This window comes from Grus americana, chromosome 8 (genome assembly GCF_028858705.1).
Source record: "Grus americana isolate bGruAme1 chromosome 8, bGruAme1.mat, whole genome shotgun sequence".
Lineage (NCBI taxonomy): Eukaryota > Metazoa > Chordata > Aves > Gruiformes > Gruidae > Grus > Grus americana.
This window is the reverse complement of record NC_072859.1, coordinates 25,843,157-25,866,653: the sequence shown is the minus strand read 5'-3', so window position 1 is coordinate 25,866,653 and position 23,497 is coordinate 25,843,157. Positions and strand designations below refer to the sequence as shown.

The 23,497-nt window shown below is 59.1% G+C and overlaps 1 protein-coding gene across 1 annotated transcript in view; it reads left to right on the top strand.

Moving 5' to 3' along the window:
• The first annotated feature begins 3,813 nt into the window (after positions 1-3,813).
• Positions 3,814-23,497, top strand: part of PIK3R3 (phosphoinositide-3-kinase regulatory subunit 3) — an 83,191-nt gene continuing 63,507 nt past the window's right edge. Inside the window, exons 1-7 of the mRNA XM_054833551.1 lie at positions 3,814-3,914; positions 4,503-5,188; positions 9,534-9,629; positions 9,877-9,954; positions 18,478-18,609; positions 21,524-21,725; positions 22,095-22,180. Of these exons, the coding sequence (XP_054689526.1) occupies positions 4,873-5,188; positions 9,534-9,629; positions 9,877-9,954; positions 18,478-18,609; positions 21,524-21,725; positions 22,095-22,180 (910 nt within the window). The 5' untranslated portion in view covers positions 3,814-3,914; positions 4,503-4,872. The remainder of the gene's footprint in view (positions 3,915-4,502; positions 5,189-9,533; positions 9,630-9,876; positions 9,955-18,477; positions 18,610-21,523; positions 21,726-22,094; positions 22,181-23,497) is intronic.

Sequence of the window (23,497 nt, the reverse complement as noted above, 5' to 3'; positions counted from 1 at the left end):
GATCCAGCCCTGTGCCTTATGTAGACGATTTTAATCACGATGCTGTTGCTAGCTGCGTGTTAATAATGCCATTAAAGAGGGGCTCAGAGGCACATCCCTGCCTATGTATCAGGCTGAGCTTCTTCCTGTGCATTTACCCCCTGGCAGCAAGTCCCGTCCCCGCATCGTGTGTCCGTCCCCGTCCCCGTCCCCCCCGTCCCCCCCCGGTGCCTGCCCTGCCGCTGGCTGCCTGCCAGCGCCCCTCCAGATAACATTTTCTTGTTTCTCACATGTGTCCAGGCCGGTAAATCCTTCACGAATTAATTAACAAGAGCCATGCAGAGGCGCCAGCTGCCGTCAAGCCGAGCTGGGTGGGTTCGGGGATGCAGAGGGCTGCGCTGCAGGGTCACGTCAGGACAACCCCGTGCCTGAGCGCTGATGCTCTGGAGGTTGCTGCATGGGAGAGCTGGGCTGCAAAGCCTTCGCCGTCATCTTGCCAGCAAGGATGGCTGGGGCTGCCCGGTTGATGGAGCTTTCTCCCATCACCGGTCAGGGTGCCCAAACCCAGCCTGGGGCTCGGTGCCGGGGTGTGCTGGTGCCCACTGCCCAGGGAGGCGGCGATGAGCGGCCGTCGGTCCCCAGTGCGGTACCGGGATGCCCTGCCTGGCACGGCTGTCTCTCTGCTGGCGCCTGCTCCGGCAGCTCTTGATGCCTGCCATGCTGTGAAGCTCCAACCCTGTAGAGAGGCACAGGAAAGAGCCCCAGCACCGCCCCGGGCCATGCCCTGAGCCTTTCCTTACGTTCCTCAGGCTTCTTGCAGCGTCTCCCTCCCCAGGCTCAGGGGTACCCCCAGCCCAGCCGGGCAGCTCGGCGGCGGTGGCAGAGCGTGGCTGCAGGAGCGAGCAGCTCCTGGCTGCCTGCGGGCACCACACTGGGAGGTTGTTTGAAGAAGAACTTGGCTCTTCCTAAACCAAAACCCACAGAGGCCAGAGCTTACTCCTGGGCACCCTGGGAAAAAAAACAAGAGGGAGTTTTCCTGCTTCTAAAGAGGAGAAAGCAAAGCGTGGCAACCTCTGGAGGGGGGAAACAGAGAGGAAACCAAAAATGCCGACTCCAAAATGTCAGCAGAAATCAAACATCATTTCTTTCTGATTTCTCCAGCTGGGCAGGGTTCAGCCTGGTTTCACAGCCTCACTTACTCCAGCCAGGCATATTAACAACTCTATTTATGCTCTATTTATTCACAGCCGTGTGGCTAACTTCCCCCAGCCGCTGGTGGGAAGCATGGAGCGAGCATGGCCAGCACACCTCGGGCCTGGATGGGATGGTGCTGGGCAGCCCCCCGAAACGAAGAGGGGAGCAGTGGAGCTGCCCCTGCTGCTTTGGGAAGGATGGAGCGGGCAGCTGAGGCGGGTGCCTGGTGAGCATCCCGTGGAGATGCTCCCACCAAGGGATGTCCCTCCAGCCAGGAGAGGAGAGGGGCTTGCAGTAGGGCATGGTGACCCCAGCGAGGAGGCATCTGCCTCTCCCCGCCATAGCCCAGCCCGGGCTGTATGGACAGTGAGCAAAGGGGGGCTTGCAGGGGGAACGTGGGGTGCAAGGTGCAAGGATGCCTCCTCCTGCACACCTGGCAGAAGAGCAGCAGCCAGTCAAGTCAGAGGCAAAGCTCTCATTGCAATGAGTGCTGCTCATTAGGCAAATGAGGAAGGATCTGTAGCTAATCAGGGCCTGACAGGCAGCTCCTCTGCTTGCTCAATAAATAGCAGTGAAGGCCTACAGCACTTTTCCCTTCTTCACGGGGTGCTGCCTGGAGGCTGTCTGCCCACCCCAGGGGATGCACCCACCCCTCTGGGCTGGGGCAAGGTGAGGGGTTAGTGGTGCAGGGGGGCTGTGGGGGTGAGGGGCAGCCCAAGGTGGGGGACTTTGGGGAATGCCCCTGCTGCAGTGCAGCTGGGGTGTGGGTAAGGGGTGCTCTGGGGGATGTCTGGAGGCAAACAATGAGCTGGGACAGGAGCTGGCCATGCTGGGGAGGGCTGGGGTGATGCTCAGCCCCATCCAGTGGAGAGGGGGGCAATGGGACTGGGCTCCAGCAGGAGATGGTGCCTTTGCCCTTGGGGACCCTGGGGTATGTTGGGAGGGGAAGATGTTTACTGCTGGGTGTGAGGGGTCCCCCTCAGCAGCCTGGGAAGAGGAGATGGTGGGTGTCGTGCCAGGGTGTTCCCCTGCCCCAGAGCCCTGGGATGGTGTTAATTCCTGGCCCGTATGTATAGTTGATCCCAGGGTAGGATGGGTGGTAATATCAGATGCTGATGTACCCACCAGCCTCCTCAGCTTTAATCCTCTCACAGGAGGAAAACTTGCTTTTCCCCAGGCAGCCCCTAGAGTGCTGGCACTGTGCCTACCCTGTTTGGCTGGACAACCCCAGTGGGATGGGCTGGGGAGACCAAGCAGGGCAGACCCCCAGCATCCCCAGTGGGGCACAGGGAACATGACTGGGGCAGCCCCAGGCAGGGAAGCAGATGTGAGGGGAGGGCAGTGTCTGGCTGTTTGCAGCTGGGCAGTAGCCAGGAGTGACTCCGGCTCCGTCCCAGCAGCTGTGGCAGCAGCGCAGTGCCAGCAGGAGTGGGGTGGGGGGAGAAAAAGCCCTTTTAGTCCTCAAAGGCCAGCAGCTTGGCTGGACCCTGGCTGGGGAGCAGGGTGTCGGGGGCTGCGTGCTGCCTGGGGAAACGCGGCTGGAGTGAAATCCCCTGGGGTGCTGCTGTGCTGCACAGTCAGGCCACACGCTGTGGGGAAAGGAGGGGGGAGTTTGCTGAAATCGTGGGTGAGAAGGGCCGTATATCTCCTGCCTTGCTTCGCTCGACTCTGTGCCTCAGTTTTCCCAGCCTTTCCCCAGCACCTGGGGTGCCTCCTTGGACTTCGTGCCATCCCTGCACTGCTCCAGTGCTGACTTGGATTCAGCCAGCATGAATTTCCCAGAGCTTACGTTTTAGGTACCATCTATTTTTAGGATGCCCAACCTGCGGCAAAGACAAGGAGCAACTGCCAGCTTGAGAAGTCACCATGAGAAGCAAGGATTAAAAAAACCCCAGCAACCTAAGCCTCTGCACCTCTGGGAACCTCACATCCATGCCGAGACTCAAGGAGACATGAACCACATCAGGGCGGAGGCACCCCCAGCATGGGTGTCCCCAAGCTGGAAATGAGCTGAGAACTGATGCTCTTGTTGCATGCAACCATGCTGCTGTTGCCATGGGCTGATGATGTGCGTGTTCCTGCTGCAGCAGAGCATGGCCCTTTCCATATGAGCCCTACCAGCTCTCTTCAAGTTCTCTGCCCCATTATATTTTAACTGCTGCCTTGTTAATTTTTAAGGAACCTCTCTGCATGCAGGAGCTCTTGCAGCATCGCCCTGTGCTGTTTTATGAGGTGCCCAGCCTGGGGAACGTTTCTGGGCAAACGCTAAGGAGGAGAGTGAAGAATCGGAGCATCCCTGGGCTGGAATCCTCCATGGCAGCTCCTGTGTGTGTTTTTGATCCCAGCTAAGGGATGGGTTTACCTGTGGGTGGGCTGGGTGCTGGGGCAAGAGCTGGCTGGCAAGGGGGGTGAGGGGGTGTCCGTGGGGTGCTGGTCCTCCCCTATCCTTTAGCATCCCTAAGGATGGATGGAGACCTCCCTGTCTGTGGGTCTCCATCCTACAGAGGAGGCAATTTGGGAGCAGAGATGCTGCATCTGGGGATGATATCATCCACCTACTCTTACATTTCTCACCCCTCCCCGGTAGCCGGGCGTCCCCCCCCCGCCGCGCTGCGGCGGGGGGGGGACGCCCGGCTACCGGGGAGGGGGAGGAGGGACGCTGACATCACCGCCGGAGCTCGGCGGGGCCGAGCCGGCTCCGCTCCCGTTCTCCGCTCCCGCCGGGGCAGCCGCCGTACCCGGTAAGGCTTGGGGGCGGGGGGGGAGGCTCTGGGTGGCAGATGGACGGAGGGACAGCCGGATAGACGACCTGCCCCATAGTCGTTGCTCATCATCCATCCATCCATCTCTCCTCCGCGGGGGTCCTGCGGGAAGATGGGGGGGGGGCAGCAGCATAGCCTTTTCCCCCCGGGAAAGATGTGTGTCTTGGAGGATTATTTAAAAATGCACCAAAAAAAAAAAAAAACAAACCCCAAACCAAACACCACACCAAAATCTGAAAATCCTGTATCTTCATCCACCGGCTCTATGCAGCGATGCCGGGCTGGAGCTGCCAGAGGGGATCTGCATGCGGGCGGGAGGTTTCTCGGCACATATGTCTATTTTAAAAGCCCGTGGTGTGATCTCTTGCCCTACTTTCCAGACTCTTGCCGGTACTTTCCTTGCGTGCAGCAGCCGAGCCTTGCTGGTGGGAGCTCCCCGGGAAGCTGGAGCTGAGCGAGCCGCTGGGCTCTCCCTGGCATCGGGTGGGTGGGATGGGGGACGGGGCCACAGGGTTGGGGGTCGAGACAGAGGTTTGGTTGGTAACACACTGCCTTTCTCTCTGGCAGAGAGAGGGAGGTCCCCAGCGCTGTGTGGATGAGACCAGGCTGAGAAGAGGAGAGTGTGTTTGTACCCAGCACCCCAATTAGTCTTGTTTGCCCCGGCGATGAAAAGGCTCCCTACCCACACCTGAGCCAACCCTGCCAAGCTCGAGGCACCAGCGTGGCTCCGCAAAGATTTTGGGGCTGGAGGAGTCAGGAGCCACTCTCCAGCATTGAGATTTTCCAACACTGACATTTTATTCTGCGTGTGCAGGTAAGGGAGCGCTCCCATCCCTGCTGCGTTGCTCCAGCCCGGCCATACCTGCCCCGTGCAGGCACCCCATGCCCCCGATGCCTGGCTGGATTTGGGCAGCGTGACCCACGCCACGTCATCGCCATGGCTTCCTCAGACGGGCTGCAGTACCGGGCTCTCTACGAGTACCAGAAGGACCGGGAGGAGGACCTGGCGCTGTGCCCCGGGGACGTGCTGACGGTCAGCAGGGCCGCGCTGCTCAATGACCCCGATTACAAGGACGGGGATGAGCGCAGCCCCCAGGGTTGGCTCCACGGCCTCAACGAGCGCACCAAGGAGCGCGGCGACTTCCCCGGCACCTACGTGGAGTACCTGGGCCCTGCACGCATCGTTGCTGCCACCGCCAAGGCCAGGCCACGGCCCTTGCCCCCACCACCAGCTGGGACCCCCACACCCTGGGGTGAGTGCTGGAGGAGCGGGAAGGTGGAAGCCCATGGGTGGGTGTCCCCTGCAAGGTGGTGAGGGTGGCATGGAGCCCAGGAGGGATGGTTGCTTTTGGGATGGCTCGCTGGCGATCCACCCTTGGGATGGGGATACAGCCCCAGGAGGAGGAGCTGCCCTGGGAATTATTTGCCCTGGTGTGTCAAGGCAGCCACAGGAGGGGCACGGGGTGCGTGGGGTCCCCCCCCCCAGGCAAACACACCGCAGGGATTGCTCTTCTCCAACACCCCGGGCTGGCTGCTGTGCTGGCGTGGGATGGCCAAGGGGGTCCACGTCTGTGAGAGCACAGGAGAAGATGCAGAAGCCTTGTCCCCCCACTGCAGGGAGGAGCAGAAAGCCCCATGGCAGTCCCTGGGGACCTTTTCTTGCAACTGCTCTTCTCTCCCCCACTGCGGCACCCGATTCTGGCTGCTCTCGGTGCCCAGGCGAGCGCTGGCACCCACCCAGCTCCCGGCCTCACTGTCCCTTTGTGCAAGCTGGGACAAGGGACAGACTGGGCATGCAATGGGGTCAGTCTCCTGGGGGGGCTCCTCCATCTCCAGGGGCTGCAGCACAGTGCTGGGGGGAATATTTGGCAGGGCCCTTCCTGGCATGGGGACTCCGGCCATTTCTCTGCTGTGATCTGCTGAGCTCGTGGAGCCGCTCAGCCCTCACCACTTACCATGGCCAGTGCGTCGGGGCTGGGAGGGATCTCACAGCAGTTGCATAATGTACCCAAGCTTAAAAAAAAAACCCAAACCTAAAGAAACCCCACTTCCACCAGGCGTGACCCCAGCCAAAGCTGTAGTGCTCTCCTTCTCTGGGATGCCATGGAGGAGACATGGCTGTCCATGTGGGCCTGGGAGAGCAGCGCTGCCTTTAAGCCGCAGCCGCCCAAAACCAGCCTGGCACCACCAGCACCCTCCTCACCTGGTTTGGGACCAGGTGCAGATATGGTAACTGGAGAGGCCATTTCCCTCCTGGGCTGGTGGGGGTGTACCTTGGCCCTTGGTTTAGAGGGGCACCCGCTGTCAAGGAGCGCATCCCTCTCCAGGATATGGTTCAAGGCCCCCTTGCCACCGTGATTTAGGTGGGTGGGGAGCACCTGGCCCCTTGGCTGAGCACAGCAGGACTCAGCTGGTGTGGGGCAACTCCTTCCCCTGACACCATCCACCACCGCCTATGGGGTTTGCTGTGCGGATCCTGCTGCTCAGCCCCCCCCCCCAAACGGTGCAGCAGGGATGCTGGGAACCCCCTTTGCCTCCCATCACCGAAACAGGAGTGCTCCTTCCTGACCGATGCCTCGAGTGGGCCGAGGCAGATGCTGTCCTGGGTCGGTGAGCAGCTCTGTGCTGCCATCACAGGGAGGAGGAGGTCACTTTTGGGGGGTGACCCACCCCCTTCCCAGCCTGGCACACGAGGAGCCCTCTGCCCCTGGCTGTGTGGCAGGCAGAGCCCTAGCAAACTCAGTGCTGTAGTGTGGACAATTTGGGTCAGACAGAAGTGGACCGGAAGGTTTTCCAGCCCCATTCACCAGGATTTTTAGAGATGGGAGAGTATGGAGCCACCCTCTTGCTTCTGCCCCTGCTGCCCATCACTGCTGCCTTTGGGCCTGCCCCACTGTGGGAGTGGTATGGGCTCCCCCTGCGGGGCTGGGTGGTATGCCTGGGGACCCCTGCCCGCAGGTGTCAGGGACGCGGCCATGCCCCACAGATCCAGGCACGGCCCCAGCAGCAAGCGCAGCCTGGCTGGTACAGGTGGTCTCGGTGCAGCAGCTCCAGCCCTTCATGTGCTTGGGCAAGAGGACAACAACTTAAATTTTAAAAAAATGTAAAACTGAGGGTTTTTTTTTTAATAGGGAAAAATCTGTGAAAACCAGGTTTTGGGGGTAGATTGGGAAGGGTGCTGCCATCTGCAGGACATGCTCTGGCCATGGCCTTGTGTCCAGCCCCACTGCCCAGGGGGACATTGGGTGCTGCCTCCCCGGTGCTGTGGGGTGCCCCTCCATGGGGTGCCTCCCCTGGAGCCATGCTGGGGTGCATGGGTGCCTTGGCAGGGGACGCTTGTGGCCCATGACCACGTCTTTCTGCAGCAGCAGAGCAGTGTGTACTGTTCTATGTCGCTCTAAACCCAAACCTCCCGGCTGGCCGGATTTTTCTTAGAGCAAAAAATCTCCAACATCCTCTAGAAAAAGGAGGGACTTTTTTTTTTAAAAATTATTCCCATACTGTTTCCATTCCCAGATGGAGGTTTTGAGGGATATTTGTTTTGGCTTGCCCAAATGCTTATTTTTCTGCGACAGCGGCATACCACCCTGCGTGCCCTTGGTGCCCACTGAGCCCCAGTGCTGGCCGGGGACCCTGAGCGGGATGAAGCCCTGGGGGAAGCCCTGCATGGGAGAGAGATGCTGTGTTTCCCAGCTGTACCCCAGAGCCAAGGCTGGTTCTGCAGGGAGGAATGGTCTTTTTTTTAATTAAATAATATCCTAAAAATGGTTCTGCAGTGGATCCGAGTCCCTGGAAGACTTCCCAGGAGCTCAGTGGCTCTTTTGCCCCTGCCTGGTTGGACTGGGCAGCATCGCTGCTGCAAGGCATCACCTCCACTTCGCCCGGGGTGGGAGCCAAGCGCTGTGTCAGGATGCTGGAGTCCAGCCTGGCACCCTGAAGGGAAAGCATAGGCTAAAGCTCCAACCTGAGCTTGGGGCTATTCCTGCTGTTTCCAGCAAGGAGAAACAGACGGTTGGTTTTTGCTGTTGCTTCCTTTCCTCAAGCTATTGCCTTGGAGGCCAAAACCCAGTTTTCCCTAATTAAAAAACCACCTGTGTGGTGGGGACATTTTCCATGGGCTCCCAACTGCCTACTTTGCTTTATACCCTGAAATCTTCCCCATTTTCACCCAACGCATCCCCATCAGGCAGTGGAGGGGACCCTGCGGCCAGGCTCGGGGGTCAGAGCCATGCCTGGGGACCAGATCAGCCACCTACGAGCGGGAGGTTTGCATCCCTCCTCGCTCTCCGGGGAGCACCAGGGCATCACTGTGGCAAAGATGAGAGCCTGGATCCACCCGTTGCAGCCAGGTTGTGTTTTTGCAAAAGGTCAAAGGCAGGGTGGTCCTGTCCACAGCTGCCTCTTTTTTTTTTTTTTTTTTCCTCTCCCATTCCTTAAAACCATTATGGGTTTATTGGCTTCACATGAGCTCCCTGCCTTCTGCCAGGCAGCAAAAACCAAAGACAGAATGAATCTAATGCTGGAGTTGGCCAGGCTGGAGCATGCCTCGCTGCGGAGGAAAGTCACACTCAGGCTTTATTTAATTTGCTACAATTTTTTAAAATTTATTTACACCAGAACAGATCTGCTCACCACATAAAACAGGCAGAAGAGCTCTTGACACATCAGCCTTTGCAGATGCTGTCCGTGTCCCAGTGATCACACGTGGCTCTGATGTGCTGCAGCTGGTGGCAGCCCCTGCAGCCCCCTGCTCCTGCCTGCCCCCTGCCTGCTGCCTTCCCGGGGGGCATCCAGGACCACTAACGAGAGAGTGTCAGAGTCTCTGTCAGGCATAACCCCCACAGCTGGAGGGATTTATCAGCCAGGGTGAGATGGATGGATGGATGGATGGATGGATGGATGGATGGATGGATGGAAGGAGCGAGCCCTGGGGTAAGAAGAGCCGCTCTCACCCCTGCCAGGGGAGTTGCTCCTGCCTGACAGGGTCTGGGGTGAGGTGTCCTTGGTATAGAGCCAGCAGCACCTGGGGATTTATGCCATGGGAAGCCTGGCCCATGTTTGGCTGAAGGGCTGCTCAAGGGCCGGTGGAGTTCTACTCCAACCAACGTGGGCAGCTGAGTCCTCCCTGGGCTTGTGCTCAATCCTGTTGTAGACACTAAAGAATCCAAGTGAGCGAGAGCTGCAGGGAGCCATGTCCATGCCGGGTAGGGATGTGCCCCCCCAGCTCCTGCCTGGTGCCACTAGGGGCTGTGTGTGATGAGAGGGGACAGTTCTCAGTCCCGTGGGGAGAGAGCTGGGGAAGGGCTTCTGCCCCGAAGGAGCTCCATGCTCAGGGAGGGATGCTCCCGCAGCAGGGCACGTGCCCGAGCAGGTCTTTGCATCTCAGCAAGTGGCTGAGCCCCCAACAGTGACTCTTACTGCAAAAAGATGATAAAATAAAGGAGAAGTTTTCCAAAATCAGATGCATGTGAGCCAAAGTGTTGATTGCGGCTGTGCCAAAGCAGCAGCTTGAGCCTGTCCTGGGGCAGCCAAAGACAGAGGCTGGAATTCCCGCAGGCAGGAATTTCCAAGCCTTTTTTCCCCATCTTTCCTTCACAGGGCTCCCTGGGCAGGCAGAACTCGCCGAGCAGCCCACCCTCCCCGAGCAGGCGCTGCAGACTGTGACCAGGCTCATCGAGGCGCTGGAAAAACAAGGTACTGGCAGCCGCAGCGTCTGTCTGCAGGGCATATGTGGGTGCACACGTGCAGCCACCCGCTCTGCCAGTGTTTGGAGATGCCCCAAGAGCATCGCTAGAGCCAAACCTCTCCCCATGCACCCTGGTACCCACGCAGGGTGGGCAGGGTGAGGGAGCCTGCTGATCTCAGTCTCTGCCCGCTGCCATCGCGTTGGAGGCAGGATTTGGGGCTCAGGGCTGACCCCTCTCTCCTGGCTGCTCCCCAGGTCTTGACAGCGAGGTGCTCTACAGATCCACCCCTGGCGTGCTGGGGGATGCTGAGCTGAAGCAGGCTCTTCTGGCAGGTAAGTCCCAGCGCCGCGTGCCTCCCCGTGTCCCTGGGCAGGAAGGGGGCCGTGGAGGGGATGCTGCCAGGCAAGCGATGCTACCCGGGCACAGTGGGGATGGGTTACTGGCTCTGACCTCATTATAGCTCTAATTACAGCTCTGTAAGGCCCTGTTTGCATGTGAGCCTCCCCCCCCAATATCCCAGTGCAATGCTGCCAAGAGGGATGTGGGCAGAGGGTTGGGGCCCTTCACTAGAAGCTCTATTTTTTTTAGGGTGAAAAATACTTTGTTTTGCAAACCTTTAGGGTTTCTATTTGAGAAGCAGGGCAGGGAGAAAGCCTCTTGTGGGTGTGATGGGAAAAAGGGAAAGAAAAAGCTCATTTTTTTAGGAGAATGGGAAGCATTTTGCAGGACTGGGGGGACACGAGCAGGGTGGGGAGGAGGGAAAAACCCTGAATTCACAGCTGGGATGGCACGGAGGCGTTGGGGATGTGATGGATCCAGTGTGCTGCTCAAATCTGGAGCTGGGGGGGCAGAGAGGCTGTGTCGAGCATCTCCATCCTCCCGGCTGTGGTGCCCAGAGGGCGGCACTGTGGCACCAGGCACGGTCCAGCCCCGCACAGTCCGGTTCTGGCACCGCGTCCCCCCCCGCCTGCCCTTGGGCCCAGCATCCCGGGACCTGCCGGCCGGGGCCTGCGGCACAGCACGGCAGGGGGGGACGGCAGCTCTGCCAGCGCCGGGAGCCGGCGGCAGCCGGGCCGTGTTGCTGGGGAGAAGGACTGTGATGAAATCGCTATATTAAGCAACATGACCTCATCGCTTCCTCCGCACACCGGGAGACAAGTCTCCACCGGGCGGGGGACTGGGCTGCGGAGAAGGAAGGGATGCAGGAGAGGAGATGCCGGGGGTGCTGGGGCTGCTCCATCCCCACTGCCCAAGGAGGGCTCTGCTCCCCCAGGGATGATGGGGGGCACAGTGCACCCCACCACCCTGCTCTCCTCCCCTTGCGTAAGCTGCAGTCTGGGGATGCAGGAGCAGTGGGGTGTCCTTTTGCATGGCCTTGTCCCCCCAGCCCAGATTTCCCAGCTGCTCTCCAGAGGAGGTGAAGGCATCTGGAGATCATTCCCCATGGCCCCAGCTGCCCTGGGCATTGATGCCCAGGCCGGGCAGGGACAGGGACAACAGCATGAGAAGGATGCTATTTTCCCGAGCACACAGGAGTTACGGGTCCTCTGTCCTCCCCACGCAGCTGGTGCAGCATCCCCGGCAGGCACAGGGCTCCCTGGCAGCACCGCAGCAGTCACTACCGAAATCCTGCCCAGCCTCAGGAGATTCCCCAGACCAGGGGCAAAATCCACTGGCTTTGCCAGAGCCTGGGCTGGAGCTCTGAGCAGCTGCTGGGTCCGTCCAGGTTTTCATCTCCCACTGCAGGACCCAGCACCGGGCAGGGAAATGCCATCGTGGTTTTCAAAGTGTTTGAAAGCCCTGAAAAATCCCCAGCAGCCCTGAGTGACTTGATGCTCCCAAGTCCCCAAGCTCCTCTGGGACCTAAACAAGGTCTTTTATTTGGCATCTCAGGGGGCTGCCCCACGTGCCCGGCAACACTGAGCTGGGCAAAGCCACAGCTCCCCAGAGCTGGCTGGAGAGGGTAGGACGTGTCACACGTTTGCTAGCTCCCAGCTGAAGGTGCCGATGCTCAGCCCTGCCAGAGGGATGCTCTGCAAACAGGATGGGGATGATGTTGCTGCCAGGGCCAAGCATCCCGGCAGAGCCCAGGCTTGGCAGCCTGCTCTCCCCGCAGCCTCCTGCAGACCAGAAACCCAGCAGTGCTCCCTGCTGGAGCCCAAACCAGGCTGGGGAGGGCAGGAGAGCATCTCGGCTTTGGCTCCTATACAGGCTCTTTCATTGCATTTGGTGGAGTAAAACATCCCTGCCAAAAAATGGGAGTTTACATGCCCCATGCATGAGGTGAGGGTCGCGTTTCTCTTCCTCCCACGATTCTGAAGGTCCATCCCCCCAGCACCCCGTCTCTGCCAGCAGCCTGCCTGCAAAAGTCAAGCTCCATCTTGGGGACCACGGAGAAACCAGAGCCGGAGCTGGTGGCTGAACCACATTTCAGCTGGGGGCAAAACTGGGTTCCCACTTGGGGTTTCAGCTTCCCTGCGAATACCCAAATCACGCTGGCGTTTGGCAGTGGTGGCAGGAAAACTGCTAGAGAGCGTAAGGAAAAAGGAGCAGGGGCTGGAAAAGTTCAGGTGTTGGTTTTCTAACCCCCAAATATTAATGTGTTGGAGAAAACAGGGTGTATTCTACACCAAAAGAGCATCTGAACTTCTGGTGGGGAGGAGGAGGAGGAGGTTTCTCTGGGGACAAGGAGCCATGCAGGTCAGAGTGGTCCTGGCTGTCCCAGGGACTCCGTGGGCATCATGTCCCTGTGGCTGGGCAGCGCAGGCACCCGTCTGAGTGGTGCTGATTGAACCCTTTCCCCATCCCTGGCTCTTTCACAGCCCTTACCCATGGGGAGGACCTAGCCTGACTGGGCAGCCCCCAAGCCAAACATCACCCAGGCTTTGGGATGAAGGTTTCCCATCCTCGTGGAGCTGTGGCAGCATTGGGCACAGCACACTTGGACGCAGCGCGGCTCCTGTCCCCATCCTGGTGCTGGTGACGTCCTGCAGGATGGTGACATCTGTGCACCAAACTTAGTATTTCCATGTCGGATGAGGCAAGAAAAATTATTTATAGGGGAAAAAAACATAAAAATGAAAGACAGAGCTCATAGATAAAGGGGGGGGCAGTGAAGAGAAAGCCTCCTCTGCCACCCAGCTGAGATGCCACCAGGGCCAGCAGGTGAAGCAGAAACTGAAGGGTTGTTGGGCTCGCAGCTGGCTAATGCTGGCTTCAGAGGAGAATTAATTTTTAGGACACTCGATGCTCAATTCAGACCCTTATGCCCTGAGAGACAAGCAGGGCCACGTGGCATCTCTGAACACAGGAGTCAGAGTCATGTGGCAGCACCAAAAAGGGACTTAAAAAAAAGCCGCAGCCCCATGGGCGACCACGAGGACTCACCGAAGGGTTGCAGGCAATCAGCCAGCTGGGAGCCCTGCTGCTGCAGCAGGGGAAGAGTTATGGGCAGAAAAAGAAGAAAGTAGAGCTTTAAGAGGCAGTGGCAGGGTGCAGCACTCGCCTCGGCTGCCCCCAGTGCTCCCTGCAGTGCCTGGCTGCAGGGCTGCTCCATGGCCTGGGGGCATCTCTGTGCCTGTTGTGCCTGGCCTCACACACTGACCCTGAGGGTTCCCAGTCCCCAGCACTCCTGCTGTCCCCTGTGTGTGGCTCAGGGGCTGTTTGGAGCACAGAGGATGGGGCAAATCACCTGCAAAGTCCCCAGTGCCTGTGGACTGGAGGTGTACGAGCCCTTCGGAGCTGAGGGACCTGAGCTGGGGGAGGCTTGGCATGGGGCTGGCTGCAAAGTCCTGCGTAGAGTGGCCAGGCAGCACTTTGCCACCACTGGGTAGGGATGGTCTGCATCTTCATCCCTCTTTCCTGGTGGGGAACGGGGCACAGAGACCCCGCAGATGGGGCTGAACCCATCCAGTATGGTGGCAAAGCACTGAAACCTCCCATGTTTTGGATTACCCCTGCCCCAATCTGGGCTACAGTGTCCAGCCACAGACTCAAATACTGCGACCCTTCCCCAGATGCATGGGCAGCACGGGGGAAAAGCCTCTGCCAGTGGCAGGGCCAGGCAGGAGCTGCTTGTACCCTGGGGTGCCGGGGCGAATCCGGCAGCAGCACGAGGTGGATTGGAGCCGGTGTTTCCAGGCGTGCCGTGCCTGCACTGCCATCCTGCGCGCTTTGATCTCGGCCCCGACACAGAGCAGTCTGCCTGGAGACATGCTCACGTGCCCGGGAATTAGGTCAGGCCTCGGTGGGGATTAGCAGGTGGTGGTGGGCACTGGGGCTTCACTGGGGCTGCTGGGAGCTGCTGCTGGGAGCTGCTGCTGGGCAGAAAGGGCTGGGGTGGACTAAAGAGCAGTCTGGGAGGACTCACACCACTCCCCCCATCATCACGTTGTGGATGCCGAGGGAGGGGGTACATCCTCATCCCTGGGATGCCAGAGGGAGTTGGAGGCTCCCGGGGGCTCTGGTTCCCCCTGGCCAAGGTATTAACCCCAGCACGACGACTTTGCTCCCGAACACAAGGCATCCCGGTGCCCGCCGTGCTGCTTTTTATTTATACCTGCAGTGGAAATAAACCCCATGTCATCAGAGCCTGGCAAGAGGCATGAGCTCATCTCTTATATTTGGTGGTAACAGAAGAAGGGTAAATAAACGGCAGCGGCGCAGACGTCCCTGCCAGACCCGTCAGGGCGAATTGGGGATGAGCTTTTGTCATCCCTTCCCATAGCTGCTGGGGAAATCAAGGGAGGGAAGCAGAGGCAGGGGAAGGCAGCCTTACCGGGGGGGTCCCAGCACCCCCGCCCTGGCTGAGTGCAAGCCAGGGGTATGCCGAGGTGAAACCCAGCTGGGAGGGTGTTTGGGGCTGCCAGGAGCTCCCATGCATGGGCAGGGGGTGTCCCAGCAGCTGCCAAGGTACCAGTGAGCTGGCATAGAGATGTTACAATGATGCTAAGTCCAAGCTGGGAAAATATTCCCTGATTTGGTGCACAGTTCCCCTGTAAACACCCACTGTGGGATGCCCAGGAGCCTCAAACACCTGGTCAGGTCCAGGGGATGTACAGGTCCTTGTGCAGGCAGCGTCCATGTGGATGGGAAGCTATAGCCCCAGGACTGGGTGACAAGGACATCCCTGCAGCACCAGCCAACAATTAAACCTAAAAGGTCTGGCAGGGGTAGACAAACTCCCAAGTCAGTATTTCAGCCCCAGGTATGGGTGGTTTGGGTGCCCCTCTACCACGGGCACCATGCACCCAACAGCATCACGCTGCAGCAGCTCTTGGCAGCCAAGGTCCGGCTTAGCCTGTAGGACTCCCTGCTGCACCCTGCTGCGAGAGGGGCTGTGGGTGCTGGACAGGGTCTGCACCCTATCACCCACATGCTGGCTAGCGATATGGGGCACAACCGTCACCTATGTCCACATGCAGGGGACAGGGGACAGATTAGCGGGACCCCCCTTGAGCCTCTCCTTCAAAACGACCCCCCCACCTCCTCCCTGCCACCTCTTGGCTAAAGATCCTCTGCGTTTACCGAAACTCCAGGCTTACTCACGCCTCCCCGGCTGGCTGCAGCTGCTGGGAGAGGTCCTGGCGTTTCCTGCCCAGCCTGACTCAGCCCAAAGACCCGGCACCCCTCTGCCTCTGCTGGGATGCAGTGTCTGGCATCCCAGAGGGAGGAGGCTGGGAGCACCCATCGCTTTTCCCTCAGGGCCGGTGGTCATCCCACGTACCCCTTCCTCAGCCCCAAATTTATTCCTGCTTTTCATCCCCCATGGGCAAGGGATGCTCTCCGCTGGTCCCTGGCTGCTTGCTTGCTCTGCCGGCAGGTCAGCAAGCAGGTTGTGCGCTGGAGGGGGTTGATATGGGGTTGAGGTTGGGGTTTTTCCTTCTATTTGTGGCAGGCGGATGGAATCCCTCCGTCATTCCCCTGGGAAAGGGATGGGAACATCTGGAGAGCAGCGGGAGAGCCGTGACTCATCCTGCAGCATCGTTAACTTCTTATAGCTGGTTATCATCTCCCTCTGATAAGGAGAGAGCAGCATCCGTGGGGTCAGGCTGGTGGTAATTGGCTGGGAAGACTCCAGGGTTAATCCTTCCCCAGCTGCTGGCCGAGCCTCCCTAAGCTGCTGGGGTGCAGCTGGTGGTGGGGAGCAGCTCGGAGCACCCCCCGGCCATGCTCTCAGCCCAACGGGGAGCCCAGTGCACCATGGCAGCTCCAGGGGAAGGAGGGGAGCTGGGGCAGGACGATGCCACTCCATCTCCAGGAGGTCAGGGGCACCAGCTATTTCTAGCCAACGTGCCATGGAAGATGAGTGCCATCAGCAATTGGTCCGTGTTAGCAGGGTGTGAATCCCCCCCCGCCTCGATCTCCCCATCATACCTCTCTCTGGGTATAAAGACGTTTTCGAGTCTTGCTTTGAAACTGGCTGAGCTTGCCTTTGAACAACCCCCCAGGCCCATGCCTAATGATGCAAATGAGCTAATTAGGCCTTGGTGGAGCCTGGGGCTGATCGCCTGGGGCCAGCGCCCGGCAGCAGCCCCTTCCCTGCGCAAAAACAGCTTGCGGCTGCTCTCCCCAATCCACGCCAGCATCCTTAAGGCAAGTGACAGGTCCCTGCAGAAACCTCTGCTACAGCCAAGGGAGAGCAGTGGGGCTCCCCCCGTGTGAGAAGGGGCTTGGGGTTTGCCCGGGGCATCCCGCTGATAGGAGCAACTCTCTGCAATGCAGCCGCCTGCCCAAGCAACGAGACTCTGAGACCCCCCAGCAGCATCCCTACGTTTTAGCCATGTACTGCGGGGTTTCAGCCCAAAACAGGGGTTGGAGCATCTCATGGGATCCCTGACCCTGCTCTTTTCTCCCTGCCCAGCTGGAGCCAACCTGCCAGCTCACTTCTCCAGGGCAAGTGCTAGCAAAAACGGGGAATTGGCTGTCATCCTCCTGCAACTTCTGGTAGCAATAACCCTTTTGGCCAGCTGAGAAGGTCCAGAAGTGTGGCTGGGAGATGGGAACATCACCATGGACCAGAGTGGGGCTGGGCTGCAGCGGGCAAAAGCTGGAACAGCCCTGCCCACCTCAAGGATGCTGAGGGCAGAGTGATCCATGGGGTAATGCTGTGACATCAGGGCATGCCAGAAAGGCAGCACCCACCTTTGCCCTGGGTCACATTTGGCCACGTTGGGTGGCTGCCCGCCCCGGCGCGGTGGCATCTCTCCCAGCCGTCCCCACGCTGTCCCAGGGTACGGTTCCCAGCCAGCCGGCTGCTTGCTCCTGAAAATGAGGTAGTGTCTCCGACGGCTGGGTCAAAGGCTTCGCTTCGGGCATTGGTCAATCTGTTTTCTCTCCAGTCACTGAGCCAAATGGCAGGAGCTGCCAATAAGAGACCTGCCACGGCTTCTTGTCCCCGAGCAGGCGGAGGAGGAGGTGGGCAGGCTCCCAGGCTGTCTGGCCCATGGTGGGGATGCCAAGGAGAGGAGATCAAGGTCAAGGTGCCCAAAACCAGTCTTTGACGGGAGCCGGGGAGCTGCTCCCCATCCTGGACCCGTTGGCTGGGCGACTCCAAAGCCTTGCCCTAAGAAATAGCTTTTCTCCACTCTTTTGGGCTTATCGCCCCAGAAGGGAGCGGCAGCCACACATGGTTAGCTGAAATGGTTGGAGACTTGAGGCATTTTCTGCTGGAAAATGCTTGGCTGGGAGATGGAGCGTCTCCCAAAATGGCACCGATTTCAGTAAAGCTGCATTTGAGGGTAAAGACCCAGAGAGGGGAGGGGAAGGGGGGTCAGAGCAGGGCAACCCACCATCTCCTTCTCAGTCACAACACACTGGGCCATTTGAGGCCTGACATGTCCTCTTTAAGAAATTGCAATTTTTGCTCTTTTTTCAATATTCTCATTTAGAAGAAGCAAGAAATTCAGTTTCTACAAACGAACCTTTTCAAACGATCCCAAATATCTTGGGCTTTTGGGGGGTTTTTTCTCCCCCCAAGATTTCTCCAATGAGGAGAATTTCAAAACGTTGTGTTTGGCTCCAGTTCAAATCAAAGGCGGATTTTGAAACCTCCAGATCTTTGCAAAAGGGACTGTTACCCTCCGGGCAGCCACCTCCCAGCCCTGCTGGGCTGAGAGACCTCCAAGAAAAATGCATGAGGCAATACCAAAGGATGCTGAAAGGGTTCTTCTCCCTGGACCCTGGTGAAGCAATGTCCACGCGCTGGCCCAGCCATGGGGCTCAGATGGATGTGTCCCGCCAGACCGTGGGACATTTCTGCTTGGAGTTCTGCCCCCATACCGAGCCCAGCCTGGGGTGGCTCAACCTCCCCCCCGGGTGCTTTGCCCCCTCCCTGGAGCATCCTTCACCACCTCCCCCAGGGCAGCTGCCTTTTGGGGCATGTTCATAGGATTTTGGGCTTGCTGGGAGTGACGTGGGCCTTCTGCAATGTGCATTGCCTGGGGACCATAATCCTGTTCCATGGATGCATTTTTCCAAGCAGGGCTGAGGTTGGCGCATGGTGCCTGGCCCTTGATGGCCCGAGGGTGCCTGGGGCAGCCGCTCAGCCCGTCCCATGGGTCCCATCCTCCAGTGGGACCCTGGTGGGACGTCGAGAGCCCCTGCCCCACGCGCTGGATGTATAGTGGACACGAGGCAGAGAACTGCCTTGTGCTCTCCATGGGCACATGGAACTCTGGGTCAGTGGAAGCTGGGACGGAAATATTTGCTGGGGGGGTTGTTGGCAGGGAAATCACAGGCTGCCACACCTCGGGGATGGGGGCACGGGCAAAGAAATTGGCACCCATGTCCAGAGGAAGGCCGCGCTGGAGAGCAGCAGCACAGGCTGAGGGCTCCCACCGGGTCTGTCCCTGCAGATGCCTCGGCCGTGGACATGGACCTGTACGATGCCCAGACGCTGTCGGAGGCCCTGAAGTGGTACCTCCAGGAGCTGCCATCGCCTCTGATCCCTCCATCTCTCTACAGCGACTTGGTTCACATGGCTCAAGGTAAGCACAGCGGGGTTCCCCTCATGCCTGGGACCTTTGTGGGGCTGGAGGAGCTTTGGGAAGCTCCTAGAAAGGCTCCCCAGCATCTCCAGGGCAGCTCCTGTCCCCATCCCCTGCCCAGCCACTGCACTAAGGGCAGATCCCAAGATGGACCACTGGGAACATCCCCTGCACTGGAGCAGTGCAGCAGCTTTTGGGAGATGCTCTGGGAAAAAGAGAGGAGACCTGGGGGGCAGCTTTGCTCTGGCCATGGCACGGTCCTCTCCTGCTGCAGTGCCCAGAGGAGGAGGTGCTGCCTGCCAGGACGGACGGCTGCCAAGGCTGGGTGATGCTGGCCCCAGAAGAAAGCATTATTATAATATTTTGGCTCTGCTGCCTGGGAATTTTTTACTGTAATCTCATTAACTCTTGGCTTTATATGGGCATAGAAAATTCTCTGCTTTTTCAGCTTAGTGCCATTAGGAAGTGCCTTTAGATCCCTGCAAGATTTCCAGCCTCTGTGTAAATGTACGAGACTGACAAGGTTTCGGGTTTATTTGAATTTTTTTCAAATAAACAGGGCAGAGTTAGTACCCAGGTCAGCAGAGTCCATGGTCCATCCCGACAGGCAGCCTGGACCAAAATCCATTTGAAATGAGTCCTCGCAGAGCAGCTCAGCCCCTCCCAGCCTGAGCCCCACGGATATTGCCAGGCACATGCCAAGCCCTCACCCACCATTTTAGATAGGACCTGAACACCTTGCCACCTTCAAAACCAGGATTTCCCCTTTCACACCAGCTCTCGTCTCACTGCCGGTCGCTGCAGTATCTGCCATCCCTGTGCATCACCTCCCTGTCCTAAGCCAGATTAGCGTTTGGGCAGATCATGCTCTTGGCTGCCTTAAGAAGCACCAAAAGATCACCTGTGGTTGGACCAGTGTGGCCCTTTCCTACCATGTTCTGGTGGGAAAAGGCCATGGGCTCTTTGTGGCCTCCAGCAAGGCAGGAGGGATGCATGGAGAAGATGAGGGATAACTCACACCCCGTTGTCTCTGTGCAGGACAGGGAAGACAGAGCCGAAAGAAATACCCCCAGGGCCGGTGGCACTGAGATGCTGCCTTCCCCTCACCCATCGGAGAGAGGAGAAATCAAAGGCTGCCTCCCTTCCAAGGATAAAAATGCAATTAGGAAGCAATTAGCTGGGTTGCCTCGTTAAGCAACTTCAAAGGGAAGCGCCTTCCCCCCCCCCCCCCCGCCCCCGCAGCCTGCGCTGGAGCGGGCTCTGTTCCTGGCACAACGGGTGCAGGAGGAGGAGGAGGCAGGAATGGAGGCAAAACTGATGGGGATTTCTCTGGGGTTTTAAAAAAAATAAAAATAAATACAAGTCTTTCAGGAGATGGTGCTGGTTTTTGGCAGTCTGCCCTGGCAAGCAGGCTCCTTCTGCCCTACTCAAGGCTGCGGGCTGGAAAAGAAGTGAGCTGACCACCTGCAAAAGGAGGTGGAAAACACCCCCAAATTCCTCCTTTGGCTGTGGACCTTCCCCCCGTGACATCCCGTGGGTGCAAAAAGGTGCAAAAAGCAGCTGATTGGGGCAGGGGAGGCCTGGAACAAAGCCAAGCATCCCCTGGGAGCAGCCTGTCAGATGTAGGGGCACCCCATCACCCACCCAGTGGGGTCAGCCAGGTCATGGACTTGCTCCAGAGGGGTTCCTGGACCCGCCACCCCTCCGGCTCCGGTGCACTCCAACCCCAAGGACGGATGCCAGGAGCTGGCGGGGCATCGGCCAAGCCTCAGCTCTGGTGCAAAGAGCCACAGGGAGCTGAGTCCACCCCCGGCCAAGCCGGGCTTTGAAGCCGGCTGAGAGCAACAGAACCCTGGGGACCTCCCTGTCCCCTGCAGATGAAAGGCCTGGCTGAGGCAGGGATGGAGGATGGCTGGAGAGCGGCTCTTTCCCGTGCCTGCGGCAGGACCACGGTCCCAGGCTGCTGAGCTCATAGCTCACAAGATCGAGGAGCCCTGGCCAAGGCTGGCAGAGGGCACCGGGGACACGGAGGGACACTGGTGGGAACACCACAGGGCTGTAGGCTGCTCAGGGTACCTGTGATGGGGTTCTGGTGGCACCTCCATGACGTACAACACCATTAGGTGCCTGCTTTTATTCACATGGGCAATTCAAGTATCACTGGAAGTCGTTGTCCCCAAATCAGCCCTCCCCACTGCTGCATTTCAGGGGGGCAAGACAGGCCACGCTGGGAGGGCTGCGGGCACCTCACTATGGCCATGCCTGGAGCTCTCAACCCAGGGACAGCTTTTTTTTTTTCTCCTAAAATACCTTTTCCCTCCCAGCTTGCTTTTTCTGCAGGGGAGGGCTGAGCCTTTAAATTCAGCAGACCTTCCAGGTAGTGCCCCTTTCCCCACCCCTGCTTTGCTCGGTCTTTTCCGTGGCTTTGCTGTGCACCAGGGCAGGGCTCTCGCAGCTCTCCTCCACTGGAGCAGCAGTGAGGGGTGTTTAGGTGCAGCCCCTGCCAGGTGAGCAGCGCAGGCCCCGATGCTCCCTACCTGCCTGTACCCAGAGGGCGAATGTGCTAAAGTCACCCTAAAATCTGATCTGGGGTGATGTGAACAGGTAAATGGGGCTGGCAGCCTCCAGCAAGAGGTGGCTGAGACCCCCAGGGTATCACCTCTGCGTACCCCGTGCTCCCTGGGGTACCCATGTGTCCCACAGACTGTCTGCAGCAAGGGATGGGCTGCAAAGAGACAGTCATGTTTTTTGGGGGAGAGGTTGAGGTCAAGTATTTTTGGGGGATCTGTGGGGAGTAGAGACCTGACACAGCTCATGCCATGTGTGCTGGTAGGTGCTGGGCTCCTGTGAGAGGCAAGGGGATGGCCTGACCTCCCAAACTGACCTTTCTTCTCCTGTTTTCCCTCCACTGCAGAGACCCCGGGCCTGGAGGAGTGCGGCCAGCGAGCCAGAGCCCTGCTGGCCCCCCCAGCCCTGCCGCAGCCCCAGGCACTGCTCCTGCGCCAGCTCGCCCGCCACTTCTGCCGCCTCTGCCAGGGCACCCGCAGGAGCCGCCTCTCGCCCCGGCTCCTCGGAGAGCTCTTCGGGGAGCTGCTCCTCTGCCCTGCGGCAGCCAGGTGAGGTGTCCCTGCCACGCACGGGATGGGGCAGGCGAGAGAGGAGTGCTTGTCCCCAGGCACCGGCACGCTGACCCCAGCCAAGCTGGTTTTGCTGGATGAGAGCCCGTGGGCAGCTCAGCCCCGGGGTTTTCTGAAGGGGGAGGCCAGAGCTGGGAGCCCCCATCCCAACTGTGATGCTCTGACATCACACCCATTCCCGCAGTGCCCAGGTGTGGTGACACACACAGGACTGGGATATGCAGCATCGCCCCAGTCCCACAAGAGATCCCTTGGGGCGGCCGGCTCCTGTCCCAGGGGCGTGGGGGTCTCTGGGGGGATTGAGCTGCTGGCACCCTCACGGACCCCCCCCGCCCCTTCTCCCTGCAGCACCGAGGCGAGCCCTGAGCTCCACGCAAGGATCCTCGAGTCCCTCATTGTGGCCGGCGAGGCGATGGAGGTGCCTGCAGCCCCCGGTAAGAGACACCCGGCTGGCGGTGGTGGGGACAGCGGGAGTGAAATTCGGAGAGGCGACAGCAGCAGGTTGTGGGGTGGTTTTGGTGGCTGGTGCAGTGACGGGAAGGTGCCCACGTCCCTGCGGTGGTGGCCGGACTGTGCTGGCTCCCCGGCCAGGCACATTGTTTTCCCATTTCCCTCCCTCTTTTCCCCTCAGAGAGACTGGTTTGGGGGCATTTCTTTGCAGCCTCTCGGAAGGTTTGCAGCTGTTTTCTTGCTTAATGTCTGTGTTGCTGCTCTTTGGTCCTGGTGTGGTGCCAGCGAGTCCTGCTCTGTTGTTTTGGGGGGCTCAGTGGGTGCGGGTGCTCTCAGTCGGGGGCTGCTGCGCAACTTGTTTCAGTGGGCAGGGATCTGGCTGCAGCTCAGGAGGAAAAAAATAGCAAGACAACTATAAAACGGCAGGCTGGTGCTTGCTACAGGATCAAATCTGGGTTTATGATTTTTGACTTGCGTTTAGTTTTCATGTGGGTGGAATTGTGCTGCGTCCAACGAGGCACTGCTGCCCCAGCCATGGGGCATCCCTGGGGATGGGGACGGGCCCTTGTCCCCTACCTCTCCACGCTCAGGCAAGGAGCTGGGAGCATGTGTTTTTCTGCAGATCTCCATGACCCTGCCCAACCTTCAACCCACAGGACTGCATTTATTCCCCTTTTATTATCAACACCAGCACTTGCCTCCACCAACAATTTCTCTTCTGCTCTGGTGGTTGAAGTCCCAGCCCTCCACCGAACACCTTCTCCTGCTGTGTCCCTCTTGCTTGGTGGCATCTTGTGTCCCATCAGTGTCCAAAAGCAAAGGGTGTGCCCCTTCTGCCCTCTGCAGCACTCCAAGGATGGGAGGCGAGCGGTCCATCCAAGCAGGGATGTAGGCAGGAGGGAAGGAGGGTGCTCAGTGGAGCACAAACCGCAGACCTTAAGCACCACAGAGGTCCATCCGTGTGGGATTCCATCTCCAGGCACTGGAGCTGCCCAGAGCCCAGGAGGCACAACTGCTTCCAGCCCTCCTACTTGGAGATGTGTCCGTGTTGGTCCCGGTGAATCCTGTCTCCTTCTGATGTACCCGGGTCCTTGTCCTCGCCCTACCTCCCTGAGGGGTGGCCAGGCAGGATTACAACTCTTAATATTCCTTGTAAATCAGCCCTTTCAGACCTGTCATTTATTGCTCTCCCCCAAGCTCTCGCCCATGAGTTTGTTGAGATCCGTATGTCTCTTCCCCCCGCTGATCCAGATGTTGGGCAGCTGCAGCCTGGCAGTCCCCAGGGTCCCTGCTGCCATCCG